Source organism: Panicum hallii, chromosome 5, assembly GCF_002211085.1.
Source record: "Panicum hallii strain FIL2 chromosome 5, PHallii_v3.1, whole genome shotgun sequence".
NCBI lineage: Eukaryota > Viridiplantae > Streptophyta > Magnoliopsida > Poales > Poaceae > Panicum > Panicum hallii.
The window spans coordinates 56,763,887-56,780,664 of record NC_038046.1 but is presented as its reverse complement, the minus strand read 5'-3'; the positions used below and the strand labels follow the sequence as shown (position 1 = coordinate 56,780,664).

The following is a 16,778-nucleotide window of genomic DNA, read 5'->3' as shown; positions in this document are numbered from 1 at the left end:
CTCCCAAAGCATCGAGCAAGGAGCCATCTGAGTTTCCGGTTGCGAGCTTGATGGTGAGAACGAAAAGCATGTTACCAATACCTGAGCGTGAGTGTTCTCACCACCAGTCGAGCACCAACATGCTGCGGCAGCCGTGTGCATCTCTTGTAGCATGTCAGTTTGGTATTGGCATATAGCACATTTGTCACACGCCATCGACCGGAGCGGATGACCAGGTCATCCCTATCTTATCTCGGTTGCCAGCAGGGGATGTCACAACCTCATGCTGAGCTAGCATACAAGGTTGACCATCGCTAAACTGTCTTTGTATCTTGTCATCTCGTATCGCCACCAAACCATGGGTGATGGTGATTGATTTTGACTCGATTGGCATATGAAGTAACACGGCCAACATCTCACGTGAGTGCACTCCCACTCTTGTATATATACTTGCATGAACTCGATTCTGATTCACAATTTAGATTTCTATTTTCACCATAGATTGTTTTTCTTTATTTTTAAAATTTGAATTTATATATGTATCATTAGTCGTAGTTGACATGAATTCTTTGAATAAGTCTAGACATTTAGATCTTCATAAAATACAACAGTGCAAATTGTTCTCTTTTTTAGATTAACGTGGGAATTTTTAAACCCTCTAGGCGAACGTGGTGGCTTTTTTTAACACTATTATATTAAGATAATAGATATTATCGTAGCTACTTTGTCCCTCGTGCGTGCTGTTGGGTGTGCCTGGGAAAAATTTGTAGCATATTTGAACTGGTGTCTTGCTTGATATTTGACAACAGTTGAACTATAGACGAGCAGTGGCACTGCTGAAATATTAGGAGCCACGCGTGTGACTGGCAGTCAAACCATCACACAAGTCGGAATATTTTTTATATTGTTGGAACACTTGTTCCAGCTTCAAAAAAATATTCCATGTTCAAAAAAGTATTCCAAAAAATATCATCTAGTGTGATCTTATTTTGAAGATTTCATCGCAAGGAATACAATGGTGCAGTCAGATTTCGATTTAGATACATGATTTTGGAAAATATAACTTTGTGACACCTTGACCGCTAATCACACGTGTAACTCCTAGTAGCCCAGTGGCACTGTCCGATGCAATGTAGTACAAGCCCGATTAAATTGAGCCTTCAAATTTGGATTAAACGAGCCTGAATATGACTGCCCAGTCGTTTTCAAGCCTAATATGCTCGAGCCTCGGCCTGGCCCAATAAACACGACATGAAATTGATGGGAAATCAAAGGATGTGCCATTGTTAGCTCGACGGCCACGGTTTCTTCTGCACGATAGAGAAGTCCATTTTTTAGTTAGGAGATTAAATCGGCCTACTATATCCACCACGTGGTGGACATATTCACCAACAATTATAAAAATAAGGTGCTTAAAATATAAGAAAACTCTAAAATAAAGAAAGAAAACAAGATGACTAACCTTTGATCTTCTTCTTCATTCGCATTTTCATCATACAATATATTTATGCCGTACCAATCCAAATTGTTTGTTTGTTGCTCGCCAAACCTTTCACATAGAAACTGAAGAGAAAGACTTTGCCTAGAGTGCCGGTATAGAATACCTCTAGGACTACGCCTCCAGGAAAAATACAATGTTGAAGATGCCCATGTCGCACGCTTGTACCATTTCCCTTTTCCTAGTCCCTTCTTGCCGTCATCAGCCCTACCTAAAAACAGTTGCACTTTCCCTTGCCGGTCCGAATTCGTGCCTGCTCCGATGGAGACACTGCACGTTTGACGCAGCGTGCGTGCACATCTGACTGGGCAAATTTAAGCGTGTTCTAACCGTGCGAATAGCCGCATGACCTCCAGGTTACGAGCATGCAGGTTACCCCGTGACTCTTGACCGTGGCAAGAGCGTAGCATACGGACAGGCCGGGTCTACCATTCTTCCGGATCCGGCCATGGAACGAAGCTACGGCCGCGACTCAGCTCCAGAGTCGTGACTCGTGAACGCGCGGGGCGCGAACCAGGCGTGGTCCACGCGGGCGGACGCATCGTCGATCCGCCGTGCGTGCGTTGGTGCCAAGTTTTGACACGCAAGACGCGTACAAAATCCAAGGAAGACCCATGTGTACGGTCACGATGCATGTTCAGCTCAACCGCCATGCGCGTATAAATACGGTTGCCCTTCGTCCTCCCCGAGCTCATCGTAGCAGCTAGTTCACCGAGAATTCTTGGTGAGCTAGCTAACAGCAATCGTCTCATCTGATACTCTGATCACGTCATCAATAATCACGCACGGCAAAAGGGATGATGGCAGCCAGCGTCTCGTCCTGCCCGAGCCTCCCCATCAGCCACCGCCGGCCGGCGCCGATCCTCCCCTTCCAGCAGCAGCCTCCCACCAGGGAACGGTGGCTCTCTAACGCGAAATCGACACTGCACGGTGGCGCATTGAACACGCTGCCGCGCCGCCGTCGTCCTCGCGGCGTCGTCGCCTCGGTGGCGACAACCGACCGGCCGGCGCCGGTGATTGGGGACGTGAACCGTGGCTCTCAGCTCGCGGAGACGTCCGGGCGCTCCGACGACGGGCAGCTGGCCGCGCGGTGGCGGGAGATCCAAGGCGCGAGCAACTGGGAGGGGCTGCTGGACCCCCTCGACGCGGCGCTCCGCGCGGAGCTCATCCGCTACGGCGAGTTCGCGCAGGCGACCTACGACAGCTTCGACTACGACCGCTTCTCCCCATACTCCGGCAGCTGCAGGTTCCCTCCCAGGACCTTCTTCCGGGACGTCGGCCTCGCCGGCGCCGGCTACGAGGTCAGCCGCTACCTCTACGCCACCTGCAACGACCTCAAGCTCCCCAACTTCGCCCACCGGAAGCACAAGTCCGCCGCCGTCGAGGACAAGCTGTGGAGCGAGTCGGGCACCTTCATCGGCTACGTGGCCGTGTCGACCGACGAGGAGACGGCGCGCATCGGCCGGCGGGACATCGCCGTCGCGTGGCGCGGCACGATCACGCGGCTCGAGTGGGTGGCCGACCTGACGGCGAGCCAGAGGCGGCTGAGCGACATGGGCGTCCCGTGCCCGGACCCCGACGTGAAGGTGGAGCTGGGGTTCGCGGAGCTGTACACCGGCAAGGACGTGGAGTGCCGGTTCTGCAGGTACTCGGCGCGGGAGCAGGCGCTGGCCGAGGTGCGCAAGCTGGTGGAGCTCTACCACGGCCGGGGCGAGGAGGTGAGCGTCACCGTCACAGGCCACAGCCTCGGCAGCGCGCTGGCGATGCTCAACGCCTTTGACATCGCCGAGACGGGCGCGAACGCGACGCCGGACGACGGCAGGACGGCGCCGGTCTGCGTGTTCTCCTTCGCGGGGCCGCGCGTGGGGAACCTCAGGTTCCGGGAGCGGTTCGAGCGGGAGCTCGGCGTGCGGGCGCTGCGCGTCGTCAACGTGCACGACAGCGTGCCCAAGGTGCCCGGCGTGTTCTTTAACGAGGCGGCGTTCCCGGAGGGGGTGCTCCGGGCGGTGGACGGGCTGGGCGTGGGCGGCGTGTACACGCACCTGGGCGTGGCCTTAGCGCTGGACCACGAGGCGTCGCCGTTCCTGAAGAAGACCATGGACATCTCGTGCTACCACAACCTGGAGGCGCACCTCCACCTGCTCGACGGCTTCCGGGGCACCGGCGAGGGGTTCGAGCTCCGCGGGAGAGACCCCGCGCTGGTGAACAAGTCGACCGACTTCCTCCGCGACGACCACATGGTGCCGCCCGTGTGGTACCAGGCGGAGAACAAGGGCATGGTCAGGACGGAGGACGGGCGATGGGTGCTGCCGCCGCGGCACAGGGACATCGACGGACACCCGGAGGACACTGACCATCACCTTCAGAAGCTCGGTCTCAACGCATCACCCTGATGGATCATGCCATGGTACCACCACTTCACCGGATTGGCTGTTAATAGCTTAGGATCACGTTAATTAAGCTGAGTAAAAGAAAGAGAAGCCTACACCATATAGCTACACAGATTGGGGATCATTTTGTAGACATAGATTTAGAAGTTACTAAGTAGGGAAAAAAGAGTCCATATGTAATTTGTAATTGTCAAAAAGGAAGCTCTATTCTTTTTAATTTATCCCCCATTTTTACCTTTTTATTTATTTGTGCTGACTCTATTAATCTCAAGATTTACTCTGGTAGGTGTTTGCTTGTAGGAGGTGTATTGCCTTTGCCTCGCTCTCGATAGTATGCTTGTGGGTAGGCGCTCATAGGATGCTTGTGCGTAGGCGTTCAAAGATCTCTCTCAAAAAATGGAGGGAATAAAATCAATCCGGTTTGGATAAATAAAATAAACAAAGAAACCTACCTACTCAGCTCAGTTGAATTTGGGCTTTATATTTCCAAGAGAGAATTCAGACCTCATAACTTTTAGACTTGATAATCGCAAAAAAAAAAACTTTAGACTTGATGGGCCGAGATTTGGTACCGATACTCGTCTATGAGCCTAGCCCAACGAGCAATAGCAAAACATCAGAGTCCAGAAAGTCTCCGGTGCTCCCAACTTCCGAAAGACCAGAAAGGCAATTTTTTTATCTTTTATTTTATGAATTTTTAAAAATATACATCCAACCGGAAAATTTGCTGATCTATACACTACAGCCGAATGAAATGGCTATAGCATGATGAACCGGCGGTACATGCACTGTAGCATTTATCGATTATTTGAGCACCAAGATGGCTCCGAATGAAAAATGTTCCAAATGAAAAATGTTTGAACTACAAAGTTGTAGATCTCGTCGATATTTCTGTGATTTTCATGTAAAATTTATCCCTATCTGAGTTCATATAGATTAGTTATGATTTTTTGAAAATGAATTGTCCAGGCCAGTAAAATTCCGCCGGATGAACTGGTGGTAAGGTTGCTAGGGTATGCCCACCGCTGGTTTATCCAGCTGTAGCCATTTCATTCGGCGGTAGTGGTATAGATCTGCAAATTTTTCAATTAGATATATATTTTTAAAAATTCATAAAATAGAAAATATAAAAAATTCCTAGAAAGGCAGAAGATCCGTTCAAAAAAGAAAGGCAGAAGATACCACAAACATTACTTGCGTATAAAAAATATCACAAACGCCATGACACACGCACGAGTCGTTAAAATATCTAAGCAAAATTATGGTAGTGCAGCCCAATACGCCGTTGATGCGTCCACTCAAAAAGAAAGAGAAAAATATGACCTTGAAGGGAATCAGATCCTGCCGCTGGTAGGTCGACATCGGCCCATGGTTTCTGAACAGAGTGCAGAGAGTGAGACGGTGAAGTCCACTGCTCCGTGCTCACTCAAAAGCCTCCTAGCTGCATTGGAGATATGGAGTCCTATGGTAGCGACTGGTTTCTGGCAAATTTACTAGCGGTAGAGTCGTCTTATTGAGTCGGATGCGACAGATTTGGTTTCTAATTCTGACAGGCGATGCATGATATTTTTAAATCAATCTGCTTATCCTGGCAAGAGAAGCACGCAGTATGCCGCTGCTAATAAACTTCAGTCAAATGCCACATGTCTTTGACCGTCGAGACCGAGGGTGCTGAGATATACGTACATGAGAGTACACGGCACAGGATACAATACATAAAAATTCCTTTTAAAAATTTCAAATAACAGTCCATTCCGTCGCTGTCAGTTTGGACATCAGTCCGGACGCGGAGATTCTAGCTACGTGGTGGATTCTGGAATCCGATCCGGTGGATTCCGTGGCAGCCAAGTCCCTGATCCGGTCCAGGCGGTCTTGCTTCCAAGGTCAACCGCTCCCGCGTAGCAGTATCTTGGAACTCAAGTTTCTCGAAACTAAAAGATAATAATGGCACCCGCGCTATATTCGAACGGCCCAGATCACACGGCGGCTCCAAGCAACAGCATCAGTCGATGATCCCAGCCGTCGCCTCGCGTTAACGGAAAGCGGAAGCCAACAAAACCCGTCGGCCGTCGTCGCACACCGTGTGTGTGTGACGCGCATGCCCACGCGCCCCCCCCTGGTGGGCCCGGACCGCACAAGTGGGCCTCGGTATATAGCAGCACTAGTGGGTGGTGGCTTGGGTTTAGTCCAAACCCACGCCCCCCTCCTGAATCCCAATCCTCCCAAAACGAGGCACGAGCTCCTCTCACCGCGCGCTCCACTGCCTTTCCTCTCGCCGGAATCCTAAACCCTAGCGCGCGCGGGTGCGCGTCGAGACCGCTCGCGGGAACCGGGAGCGGGAGGGAAGGGGGAGGAGATGGGTACCGGGGGAGACGGGGAGAAGGCGGCGCCGGCGCTGCCGCTGGAGGCGCTGCTGGCGCTCGGGCTCGACCAGCGCACCGCGGAGAACGCGCTCGTCAACAGCAAGGTCACCGCCAACCTCGCCGCCGTCATAGCCGAGGTGAGGATCTCTGCCCGCTCGTGCTCGTCGCTTCGGGTCTCCGCGGGTGGCCGTGTCTCGTTGATGAGGAATTTCGGGGTTTAATTTAGATTTTAGCTTGTTCTGATTTGGTGGCAGAATTATGGATGCAGACTAGGTGCCATTCTTTTTTTATAGATGCACCGTACATGATATATATTTTTTAGAATCCGTACTGCCTAATTTAGCTCATTATAACTCGATTGTGAATTGCGGCCAGTAATTCTGGTTCCTACTTCTGCAAATCTGCTACACACTTCACGTCTCGTTGCAGCACCATTTGATCCGTGCTAGCTTGATTTCAGCTGTACTGTCTGTGTGATCTATTTGATGCTTCGACAAAAGTTTTTCTAGGCTTGTCTCGTGCTGCTACATTTAGCCCTTTCCGCACCTATAAACCAGTTTAGATAATGCTGCAGTACTTTATGACTTGTCCAGTGGAACTTGTCATTTTGTACATAGTGCCTGGTTGAATTTGGTACGACACGATGTGATTTAGGATAGGAATTCGGACATCATGATTGCTCATGCTAGCTGTTAGGGTCGCCTTGTTTATGAACTTAGCATAACTATTGATGTTATCTTATTGTTATTCTGACATCTTGCACTGCTAATCTCTTGACAACATGCTGCTTCGTCCCGTTTAATTAACTGGTCTTACCTGTCAACAGGCTGGTATAAAGGAATGTGACAAATCAGTTGGCAATCTTCTCTATGCAGTAAGTACCTAGACCAATGAATCATGAGTAAACTATTAGTTTTGGATTTTTTATATTAGTTGAGGATATGTAACTCATAAGGCTGAACTTATGTGTGAAACAGGTCGCTACTAAGTACCCAGCTAATGCACTTGTTCATCGTCCTGTCCTTATTAAATATGTCTTGTCAACAAAGGTATGCCCCTGGTTTTATTATTGAATTCTGTGAGTTCGTTTCGTGGGTGCCAACATAGTGTTTTCTTACTCCAGTCACTGTCTTAAGTATGTATGTGAACATGGAATCCCTTTTCAGATAAAGAACCCTGCACAGCTAGATGCTGCTCTGTCATTTCTTTCTAATATCGGTCCTGATTCTCTGGATATCAAGAAGTTTGAAGAAGCATGTGGTGTAGGTATGTTTCCTTTGAATGACTGCTTCTGCGAATATAATATACACTATACATAGCTCTTAGAAATGTTTGATACTGCGCTGAGTTTATCGTTCCTCCAATACTGAGGATTTGTTTTATTCTCCCTCCACTCCAAATTATAGGTTGTTTTGGCTTTCAGATACATAATATTCCCTATGTATCTAGACATATCGTATATCTAGGTGCATAGCAAATGCTATGTACCTAGAAAAGGCAAAACAACCTATAATTTGGAACGGAGGGAGTACATATGTTTGCTGATTGAAAGGCTTGTTGCTGCTGCTATATGTTTGCTGATTGAATGTGAAGATGGAAGCTCTCACAGGAAGTAGTTTATTCTTAGACTCTCAGTCCATTTCATTTGAAACACTAGACACTAAGAGAATAATGACTTCATTGACAAGTTTTGACTATTGGATAACAAATGGCACTACTTTTGTTAATAGTTTATTTGTAGTCCATTTCACTTGACCATCTTATAACTAGGCCACAATGCTGTGCCTGCAGGTGTGGTTGTTTCTATTGAGGAGATTAAGTCAACTGTTACTGATGTACTTGAAGAGAATATGGAAGCTATAAAGGAGCAGCGGTATCACATAAATGGTTTGGCTTCCAGTTCAACTTGCCTGATAAATTGCAAGCAAACTTATAATCTAAAATCCGCATTAGGCTCACTGTTTTATATCATATTGGATGCACAAACACACTTCTAGTTAGTTTAGTAATTTACTAATGGCCTTAATCTCGTCCTTTTCCTCAGTTGGTACCCTATGCGGACAGGTTAGGAAGAGACACCCGTGGGGTGATGCTAAGGCAATAAAGGTGCAAAGCAACTATCTATATGAAACATAATTGTTCAGGCTGTCTTTTATTTGTTTTTAACATCAGCATGTTCTGCTTGTACAGGAGGAAATTGACAAGAGGCTAGCAGAAATACTAGGCCCAAAGACAGAAGCTGACAATATAAAACCAGTGAAAAAGAAGAAGGAAAAACCGGCAAAAGTCGAGGTTGGCAAGCTGCCCATCCAAGTTTACAGTAGTGTGGTTTGATTTTATTGCATGACTTGGTTATGGTTTCGGTGAAATGCAGGAGAAAAAAGTTGCAGTTGCCACTTCTGCCCCACCTTCTGAGGAGGAATTGAACCCATATACTATATTTCCCCAGCCAGAGGAAAACTTTAAGGTATGCTCCACTCTTCTCTGACATATAAGACATAATTACACCCAAGCACCTTGGTCATTTTTTATTTTTTTCTCCATCATAATGAGTTTACTCAAGCGATTTTGATTTTTCTTATGATCTAGGTTCATACAGAAATATTTTTCAGCAGTGGGAACATATGGAGAGCACATAACACAAAAGAAATTTTAGAAAAACATCTGAAGGCAACTGGAGGAAAAGTGATGACCCGTTTCCCACCAGAACCTAATGGATATCTTCATATTGGTCATGCCAAGGTTTTGATAATCTCCCTAAATGCATTTCCATGCACACCAAAATTTTAAAATTGAGGTATACGCTTACATGCTTCGTCATACAGGCCATGTTTATTGATTTTGGGCTGGCGAAGGAGCGAAATGGTCATTGCTACCTTAGGTAATAAGATTTCCATTGGAATGGTTTCCTCTAGCAAACTTACGATTCCTACAAACATTCATGGCTGTTAATGCCTCTTTAGGGAGTATATTTATTTACCCCTACATTGCTGTGAGACTTGTGCTTGGTTTTTTACTTGATTTGTAGTTTGAAGATATTGTTATTGCCCCTGTTCTTTTCCATTACCACTTTTTATGTTTGTTTGAATAACAGGTTTGATGACACAAATCCAGAAGCTGAAAAGAAAGAGTATATAGATCACATTCAGGAAATTGTCCATTGGATGGGATGGGAGCCCTACAAAGTAACATACACGAGTGACTATTTCCAAGCTTTGTATGAGCATGCTGTTGAGTTAATACGGAAAGGGCTAGCCTATGTGGATCACCAGGTACGTTCCACCTCGTTTTCATTATTTGATCCAATAGTGATTGAAGTGCACAGGACATGTGCCATCATAAGGAAAAGGATATTTGTGTTGAGTCCTTGAGAAATAAAATGCCTGCTTACTAACTTGTATATACTTACCAGACCGCTGAAGAAATCAAAGAGTACAGGGAAAAGAAGATGAATAGTCCATGGAGGGATAGGCCAATTGAAGAGTCACTGAAATTGTTTGAAGACATGAGGCGTGGGTTGATTGCTGAGGGTGCAGCAACTCTCCGAATGAAGCAGGACATGCAGAATGAGAACAAAAATATGTCTGACTTAATAGCATATAGAATAAAAGTAAGTGACAATGCTCATCTATAGTAACCTAATTCTCATAACATAGAACATTAGAATTTATTGTTTTGTACACATACAGTTCACCCCTCATCCACATGCTGGCGACAAGTGGTGTATCTATCCAAGCTATGACTATGCTCATTGCATGGTGGATTCTCTTGAAAACATCACACATTCGGTAATTTTCTTTTTCCTTTTCCTAGTGTTTTGAGCTGGATTAACAATAACATGGGAGGAACTAAGCGTGCTTGTTTCCTTTTATTAGTTGTGCACGCTTGAGTTTGACATACGTCGCCCTTCATACTACTGGCTACTTGTTGCCTTGGGACTCTATCAGCCATATGTGTGGGAATATTCGAGGCTAAACATATCAAATACTGTGATGTCTAAAAGAAAGGTAAGTCAATGAAGCTAAATGAGAAGAACAATGCTATTCTACTTGATGTCATGATGTGTTATCAATAATGTCATTATGTCATATCATTATCCATCTGTCCTTGTTCTGCTTGCAGTTGAATCGACTTGTGACGGAGAAATGGGTAGATGGGTGGGATGATCCCCGTTTGTTGACATTGGCAGGACTCCGTCGACGGGGAGTATCATCAACTGCAATTAATTCGTTTATCCGTGGAATTGGGATAACAAGAAGGTACAACTTACATGAGTTTCTGTTATGGAACACTTGCACACGGTTTGGTCTATCTATAACCACGTAACTGTTGACACCTATCATTCTGCTTTTCTGAATGTATTTTTTATATTTTCTATACAGTGACAATAGCTTAATTCGCGTTGACCGTCTGGAATATCACATCAGGGAAGAGCTTAATAAAACAGCTCCTCGAACCATGGTTGTTTTGCGCCCTCTAAAGGTTTGATGTTCAGTTTCTGTTTGAGATCACGCCATCATTTTGTAATCCATTCACACTCATTGTGTACCTTTTTTAACTTTAGGTTGTAATAACCAACTTGGAAGAAGGAAAAGTACTGGACCTAGATGGGAAAATGTGGCCTGATGCTTCTGATACTGATGCTTCCTCCCACTATAAGGTGCCTCTCATTTTTCAGTGTACAAGAGCAATATGTCATATTTCTGTGTATCAATTTAAAATGCTGTGTGAAATGTGCTATAAGGAAACCATAAATTCACTACTCATAAATGTATCACATTTTCTCATTCTGCAGGTTCCTTTCTCAAGAACTGTCTACATTGAGAAAACTGATTTTCGCCTAAAGGACTCGAAAGATTACTATGGGCTAGCCCCTGGTAAATCTGTCATGCTAAGGTACCCCCTTTTTTTTCCGAGAAAGTTGATCTGGATCTACTTGCCTATCTATTACACATATTTACAGTAATATGACATTTTTTCCTTTGGTTGCTAGGTATGCATTCCCCATAAAATGCACAGATGTTATCTATGGTGATAGTCCTGATGATATCGTCGAAATTCGAGCTGAATATGACCCTTTGAAGACTTCTAAACTTAAGGTAACAGTCCACTGGAATCTCTCTGAAACTGTGAGCTTGATTCTGCTATTTGGACATTTTGCAAGTAAGATAAATCTAGTTGGGATACTTGATGAATGAAATTTAGATGACTGACATGGCTTGCAATTCGTACAGGGTGTTCTGCATTGGGTTGCCGAGCCAACACCTGGCGTTGAACCGTTAAAGGTGGAAGTTAGATTGTTTGAGAAACTGTTCATGTCAGAGGTATTGTGCGGCTCACTGTTCTTACTGCTATTTCAAGTGCTTGTTACACCAGAAGTCACCTTACCAACATTTTTGTTGCCCTGCATCTAGAATCCCGGTGAATTGGAGGATTGGCTGGGGGATCTTAACCCGAACTCGAAAGAGGTGATAAAGGATGCTTATGCTGTACCCTCACTTGCCACTGCAGTTCTGGGTGACAAGTTCCAGTTTGAGCGCCTTGGTAATTTCAGAACTAGACAATCTTGCATATGCTTTTACATCATTCATTGGGTTTTCTCGACTTAACTAATTGTCCTACCTTGTTGTGGTTTTAGGCTACTTTGCTGTGGATACCGACTCCACGCCAGAGAAGCTTGTGTTCAACAGAACAGTTACCCTCCGTGATTCGTTTGGGAAAGCTGGACCCAAGTGACTTCTATCTAATTTTGAGAGAGCGTCGGTTTTGATTGGGTGCAGACTGCAGAGGCGCATCTGAGCCATACAATTTGTGAAGAAAAATGATAGCATAATCCGTGATAACAGTTTAAAGGCCTTTCTCCTTGTAAAATGTGCATGTGAATGCAGCTTGTTTGCTTTGATTGAATCTGATTTTGTATGATCGTAGTGGTGCTGGTGTACCCAATTTGTGTCAAAAGCTACAAATACATGATTTGGGATCAGCAATCAAAAGCTACAAATACATGATTTGGGATCAGCAATCAAAAGCTACATACATACTATCATAATTTGTGATATCAAAGGTTAGTTGTTTAATTGTTAATTGAGAATTAATCTGGATTGTTTTTTTTCTTTTTGAGACAATTAACGTGGCACTTTCTAGTGAGCTTAGGTTGTTGCTGGCATAATGAAGTCGTGGCAAACTATCCCTTAAAACTAGGGAATACAAGCAGGCTGTAGACTGTGGACTACTAGCGTACGTACAAAAGTGTTTGCATTTTGAAATACGACACATGAATTGAGGGTTAGAAAATTTGAAAGATCAAACGCGTGATGGCAGTAGACAAACTGGCATACTAAGCGGCAAAAAATAAACCAGCAGGACGGGACATGCCATCTCACTCCTAACTAGTCACAAAAATCATCTAATCTACCATTCTACCAAACTCAGCTGTACAAAATTCAGGCAAGGCGTGGGTAAGCGCATCCGTTGCCTTGATCGCACTCTCAATCTAAGGCAGGATCAGACGTGCCGAGCTGAGGCACGTTGACCGAAGCATTCTTCCTGCGCCAGGTCTCGCTGATTCTGTCGCCAGCAGTTGCCCGAACCCCAGCCCCTGTCGAGAAACAAAGATTTCCACGTGAGCCTCAAGCAAAATGGAATAGTTCAACTAAGAAAAAAAAGCGATAGAACTAACCGTCAACTCGGAGCTGTTGTACCCAATTCGCCTTACTGTTCGTTGTAATCCTTCCTGCAGCAACGAAAAAAAGGTGAGAATCAAAAGAACTGGCCTGCAAACCCGAGCAGGGCTATTGAGGCAACAATGAACAACACTTGAAATGCACTGCTCATGCTCCAGGGATTCTATCACTTAGAAAACATATCAATCGGATTTCTTCTCCTTGTATTCTTTCTGACAGTTTTGCATTTGGCAACATTATCTCGGCATGAAGAGTTGGAGACTTGAGTTTTGTAGGTGAATGCAGTCAATATATTGAAAACGAAACTAGAGATAGATTGAAAATGTAGTGGGATTGGGAAGGGCAATGAGCTGTCAACAAAATATACTTGAAAAACAAGTCTAGCACAATTCGTATTCTTTTTCTATCTATATGATTTTCTACAACAATAATATAGGATACGTGGTGTAATGAACTCCAAGATGTTGGCACCAGAAATAGGGGATACATACCACACGTTCCGGCAGCTTCTCACCCCTTTGTTCTATGAATTTGCAGAGATAATCCACAGCCGCACATGAATAGTTCTGTTGATAAGATATTGTTAGTCATCACGGAAGAAGACAGTAGTTTACTGCACTTTGTTTATATCATTCATGATACATTGAGGGCAGATCATGGAATCCTTTACAAATTGAATCCATAATCTATAAACAAGAAAATTTACAAGCCTGATACTAAATTTAATAAATTACCTGTTTTGCTTCAATTGAATCCATCTTTTCATCCTGCAGAAACAGCAGATAAATGTATGCTAAGACAACTGCAAAAGTGAAAACGAGAGCGAATCAAATGCAAGCTCAATTGCTCACCAGACCGATAACCATATTTTTTATTTTATCCATGTCTGATCCAATGTTCTTGATTTTCAACTTTGCACCAGTAACCTGAATGAAGGGGGTATATGAGATTACATGTGCTAGTTCATTCATATTAGCAGGTGACAGGTGAGTCCATAATCGATCAAATATGGGAAATTACTCAAAAAGTAACTTCACATCGGTGCATGGACGTCCATGGCAGTTGTGGTTTCAATAAGGTACAATCTTCCAGGATTACGAAAGTTCAAGAAATACCTGATCTTTTATCTGGCCAGAAATCTCCTTCTGCTGCTCCAATTTATCATCCACGTGCTGAATACTCTGCGATAAGTGCTTTTTAGCAGCCTGCACAAGTTGTCATTAAATACATTTAGATTATTTGAGAATCCCACAAGCTACTTAAAGAAAATAGGTGTATTTTCAAACATGGCAGTTACAATATCACTTTCAGTCCAAGTTCCAGATGCATTTGATTCAGAAAAATGCATAAATAAAATCAAAACTGGTTAGCCTGTCCTTCAACCATAAGTTGATGCAAATAACTATCACACAGCTACATGAGATCAAAGCTTGTTTATGAATGTTGAGGAGTACAAAGCCTCAAAATTCAAAAGAATATTGAATTTCGTTTCTAATTTATTGAGATAATACTTCATTTAAATCTTAGTTCAGCATCCAACTAATTTATTAAATACATTTGTGCGGTTCAATTTTCAAGCGCCTAAATACGAGCACAAAATGAGATAAAGAGTACAGATAGAGAAATATATCATCCATCTTATAATAATATTGTGGCACACCATTATCTAGAAGCTTATACTGTAATCTTCATCCATCATCCATTCTTAATAATTAAGGGAAACGAGATGCTGACTTTGCTAGGAAGGGATGCTGTTAATACTTACAGCAAGAGAGCCCTGCACTTGTTCCAGATGCTTAGTCATGCTTGCAACAGCATTGGCCATATTGCGCTTGGTGACATACATCAGGCTAGAGAAGGTGATACCCTGAAAAGTATGCAAGTACAGGAGGAATTATGGTTAATCAAACAAGAACCACTAACTCCAAAAAGTACTCAACCAGCACAAAAGAAGCTCAAGTAAATAAAAAATGGCCTAAAATAATTTATAACATTTTTTAATGTAACTATGTATACAGTATACAACAATGACGCCATCTAGCTAGGTTTTGGATTTCATGAGACTTCATATAGTTCAACAAAAAGGCACACATACTTCATATAGTTCATACAGGTTTTTCTTTTTGGAAGGAGCAACACCTGACATGCGTTTTCTGCTATAGCAACAGAAATGCACGTCACGTGTTGTTCATTAAAAAAAAAGGCACGCAGGACTTTGGAATTAGATCACTATGCCGAATTGTAACAAACATGTACTATGTGACAGATAAATGCCACTTGAAAGGAGGTGAAACCTATTTCCAATTTTTGCTGAAAGAAAATTAATGGTGACAAGTATCTGAAAATTAGAGGTTGAGGAAATAAATTTTTTGTTAAAGTCACTGGAACTGTCATTGATGAGTTCGGACTTACTTTCCACCACATGTAACAATAGCTGACTGCACCAACAGCCGCAACAGTTAATATCAAAGCTGATCCAGCTGCAAAGAGAAAAATTGAGAGTTCTAATCATTTGGAGTTGTGTACAAAATATAAACAAGAGGCAGGTTTATATTCACAAAATAGCTAGTGCGCACAAAATTTATTTATATTCATGAACAACTTTACATCTCATATGCAGTGCAGGCTTATGTTGGCACATGCATGTTTGGTACCAAATTACAGAAGAGATAGATGTTCAGTTTGTTCGCATGCAGTGGATTTAGTGAAGGACGACGATTCAATGCGTGCTAAGACATGATTGGATGGTAAGACATCAAAACTAAGTGTGGGCAGAAGAAACAATCTAAGCGCAGCTTAGCTTGACATACCTCCGCCGTTGCCCATATCCACCTGAATAACAGCGTTATTATTTGACGCTAGTTGTCGAACGTTCCTAGTCAGCATAGCAATTCGGGACCTCAAAGCCTCCTACAACAGATCGGAGCACAAGCACACAAGCCGTACGGGGGTGAGATCGATCATCAATGAGCACTGCATTGTAGATTCACAAGCGCAGCGTTGGGCGCAATGACGTACAGCAGCGGCGTCGGCAACGGCTTCCCCCGATCCCGCCGCGTCCGCCCCCTTCTCGCTCACAGACCCCTGCGACACCACCACCAGCACACGCGGATCAGGATCCAGCGCTCAAAAGCATGGATCGAGAACCAGCCAACCACTCCGAGGGATCGATCGGAGGAGCGCGGCGCGGCGCGCGATCGATAGAGGAAGCAGTCCATGATCACCTCGGTGAGGATTGCGGCGACTTTGGTGATGTTGGCGCCGACCACCCCTGCAGCGCACGATCGAACAGAAAACAAAAAAAGTGAGGGAAAAAAAGCAAAGCAAGCGGGCCGGCGGCGAGCGGGTAAGAACCGAAGCCGATGAAACCACCGGCGTGTATGTATGGCGTTACGCACCGACGCCGATGAGGAGGGCGGTTCTCAGGCCGACCTGCGCCATCGCCATTGCGCTGGCTAAGCGCGCGCGCGCCGCGGCGGGTAGTCGGGCGACGAGGCGGTGAACGGGGGGAGGAAGGCGAACCTCTAAACCCTAGCTTGCTTGGGCAGGGGGTTAAGGCGCCGCACGTTTTATCGGGGGGGAACTCGATCGTGATCACTGATCAGCCCGGGGAGAGTTGCGCACGTTTTGTCGGCTCTCGGCCCGATCGCATTTTGTGAAGCGAATCGAGCGAGGGCCGCGCGCGTGTCCAAGACGGACTCGCGGCTGCGGCCACTTCCAAACTTTCCTACCGGTCTCTCGCGGGTCAGCTCGTCATCCTGCCGGCTTTGCCGCCACACGGCAGTTTTTTTTTTGCGATCAAACACGCAAAAGAAAAAAAAGGATTAGGGTGAAATTCCCCAGATGCCACAATACTTCATGGTGT

General features: G+C 44.9%; 3 protein-coding genes across 3 annotated transcripts; 2 read left to right on the top strand and 1 right to left on the bottom strand.

Annotated features, from left to right (window-relative positions):
* Positions 1-2,185: 2,185 nt before the first annotated feature.
* On the top strand, positions 2,186-3,870 carry LOC112892853 (phospholipase A1-Igamma1, chloroplastic-like). Its single transcript, XM_025959960.1, has one exon. It carries the CDS (start codon positions 2,275-2,277, stop codon positions 3,868-3,870), a length of 1,596 nt encoding a protein of 531 aa, XP_025815745.1. The 5' UTR covers positions 2,186-2,274.
* Positions 3,871-6,063: 2,193 nt separating this feature from the next.
* LOC112894204 (glutamine--tRNA ligase-like) lies at positions 6,064-12,286 on the top strand. The gene is made up of 22 exons (XM_025961837.1): positions 6,064-6,367; positions 7,057-7,104; positions 7,208-7,279; positions 7,397-7,496; positions 8,022-8,117; positions 8,275-8,336; positions 8,421-8,522; positions 8,605-8,697; positions 8,820-8,972; positions 9,056-9,111; positions 9,325-9,502; positions 9,643-9,840; positions 9,920-10,018; positions 10,106-10,237; positions 10,353-10,489; positions 10,613-10,712; positions 10,795-10,890; positions 11,026-11,126; positions 11,224-11,329; positions 11,465-11,554; positions 11,645-11,774; positions 11,869-12,286. Exons 1-22 carry the CDS (start codon positions 6,224-6,226, stop codon positions 11,964-11,966), a joined length of 2,391 nt encoding a protein of 796 aa, XP_025817622.1. The 5' UTR covers positions 6,064-6,223; the 3' UTR covers positions 11,967-12,286.
* Positions 12,287-12,517: 231 nt separating this feature from the next.
* LOC112894205 lies at positions 12,518-16,507 on the bottom strand. Its single transcript, XM_025961838.1, has 12 exons — positions 16,312-16,507; positions 16,138-16,184; positions 15,932-15,997; positions 15,724-15,823; positions 15,326-15,393; positions 14,679-14,780; positions 14,029-14,118; positions 13,765-13,839; positions 13,648-13,680; positions 13,405-13,479; positions 12,910-12,963; positions 12,518-12,828 (listed from the first exon to the last, which is right to left on the bottom strand). Exons 1-12 carry the CDS (start codon positions 16,358-16,360, stop codon positions 12,724-12,726), a joined length of 864 nt encoding a protein of 287 aa, XP_025817623.1. The 5' UTR covers positions 16,361-16,507; the 3' UTR covers positions 12,518-12,723.
* Between the last annotated feature and the right edge of the window lie 271 nt (positions 16,508-16,778).

Bases quoted from the DNA above. Each gene is read 5' to 3' on its own strand.
- LOC112894205 (XM_025961838.1), bottom strand. From the start codon at position 16,360: ATGGCGATGGCGCAGGTCGGCCTGAGAACCGCCCTCCTCATCGGCGTC. The intron at 13,480-13,647 runs GTAATTTATTAA...TCTTATCAACAG, and splicing joins ATTCAATTGAAGCAAAACAG to AACTATTCATGTGCGGCTGT. The intron at 12,964-13,404 runs GTATGTATCCCC...TCGTTGCTGCAG, and splicing joins AGAAGCTGCCGGAACGTGTG to GAAGGATTACAACGAACAGT.
- LOC112892853 (XM_025959960.1), top strand. From the start codon at position 2,275: ATGATGGCAGCCAGCGTCTCGTCCTGCCCGAGCCTCCCCATCAGCCAC.
- LOC112894204 (XM_025961837.1), top strand. From the start codon at position 6,224: ATGGGTACCGGGGGAGACGGGGAGAAGGCGGCGCCGGCGCTGCCGCTG. The intron at 8,118-8,274 runs GTTTGGCTTCCA...CCTTTTCCTCAG, and splicing joins GCAGCGGTATCACATAAATG to TTGGTACCCTATGCGGACAG. The intron at 11,330-11,464 runs GTAACAGTCCAC...CAATTCGTACAG, and splicing joins TGAAGACTTCTAAACTTAAG to GGTGTTCTGCATTGGGTTGC.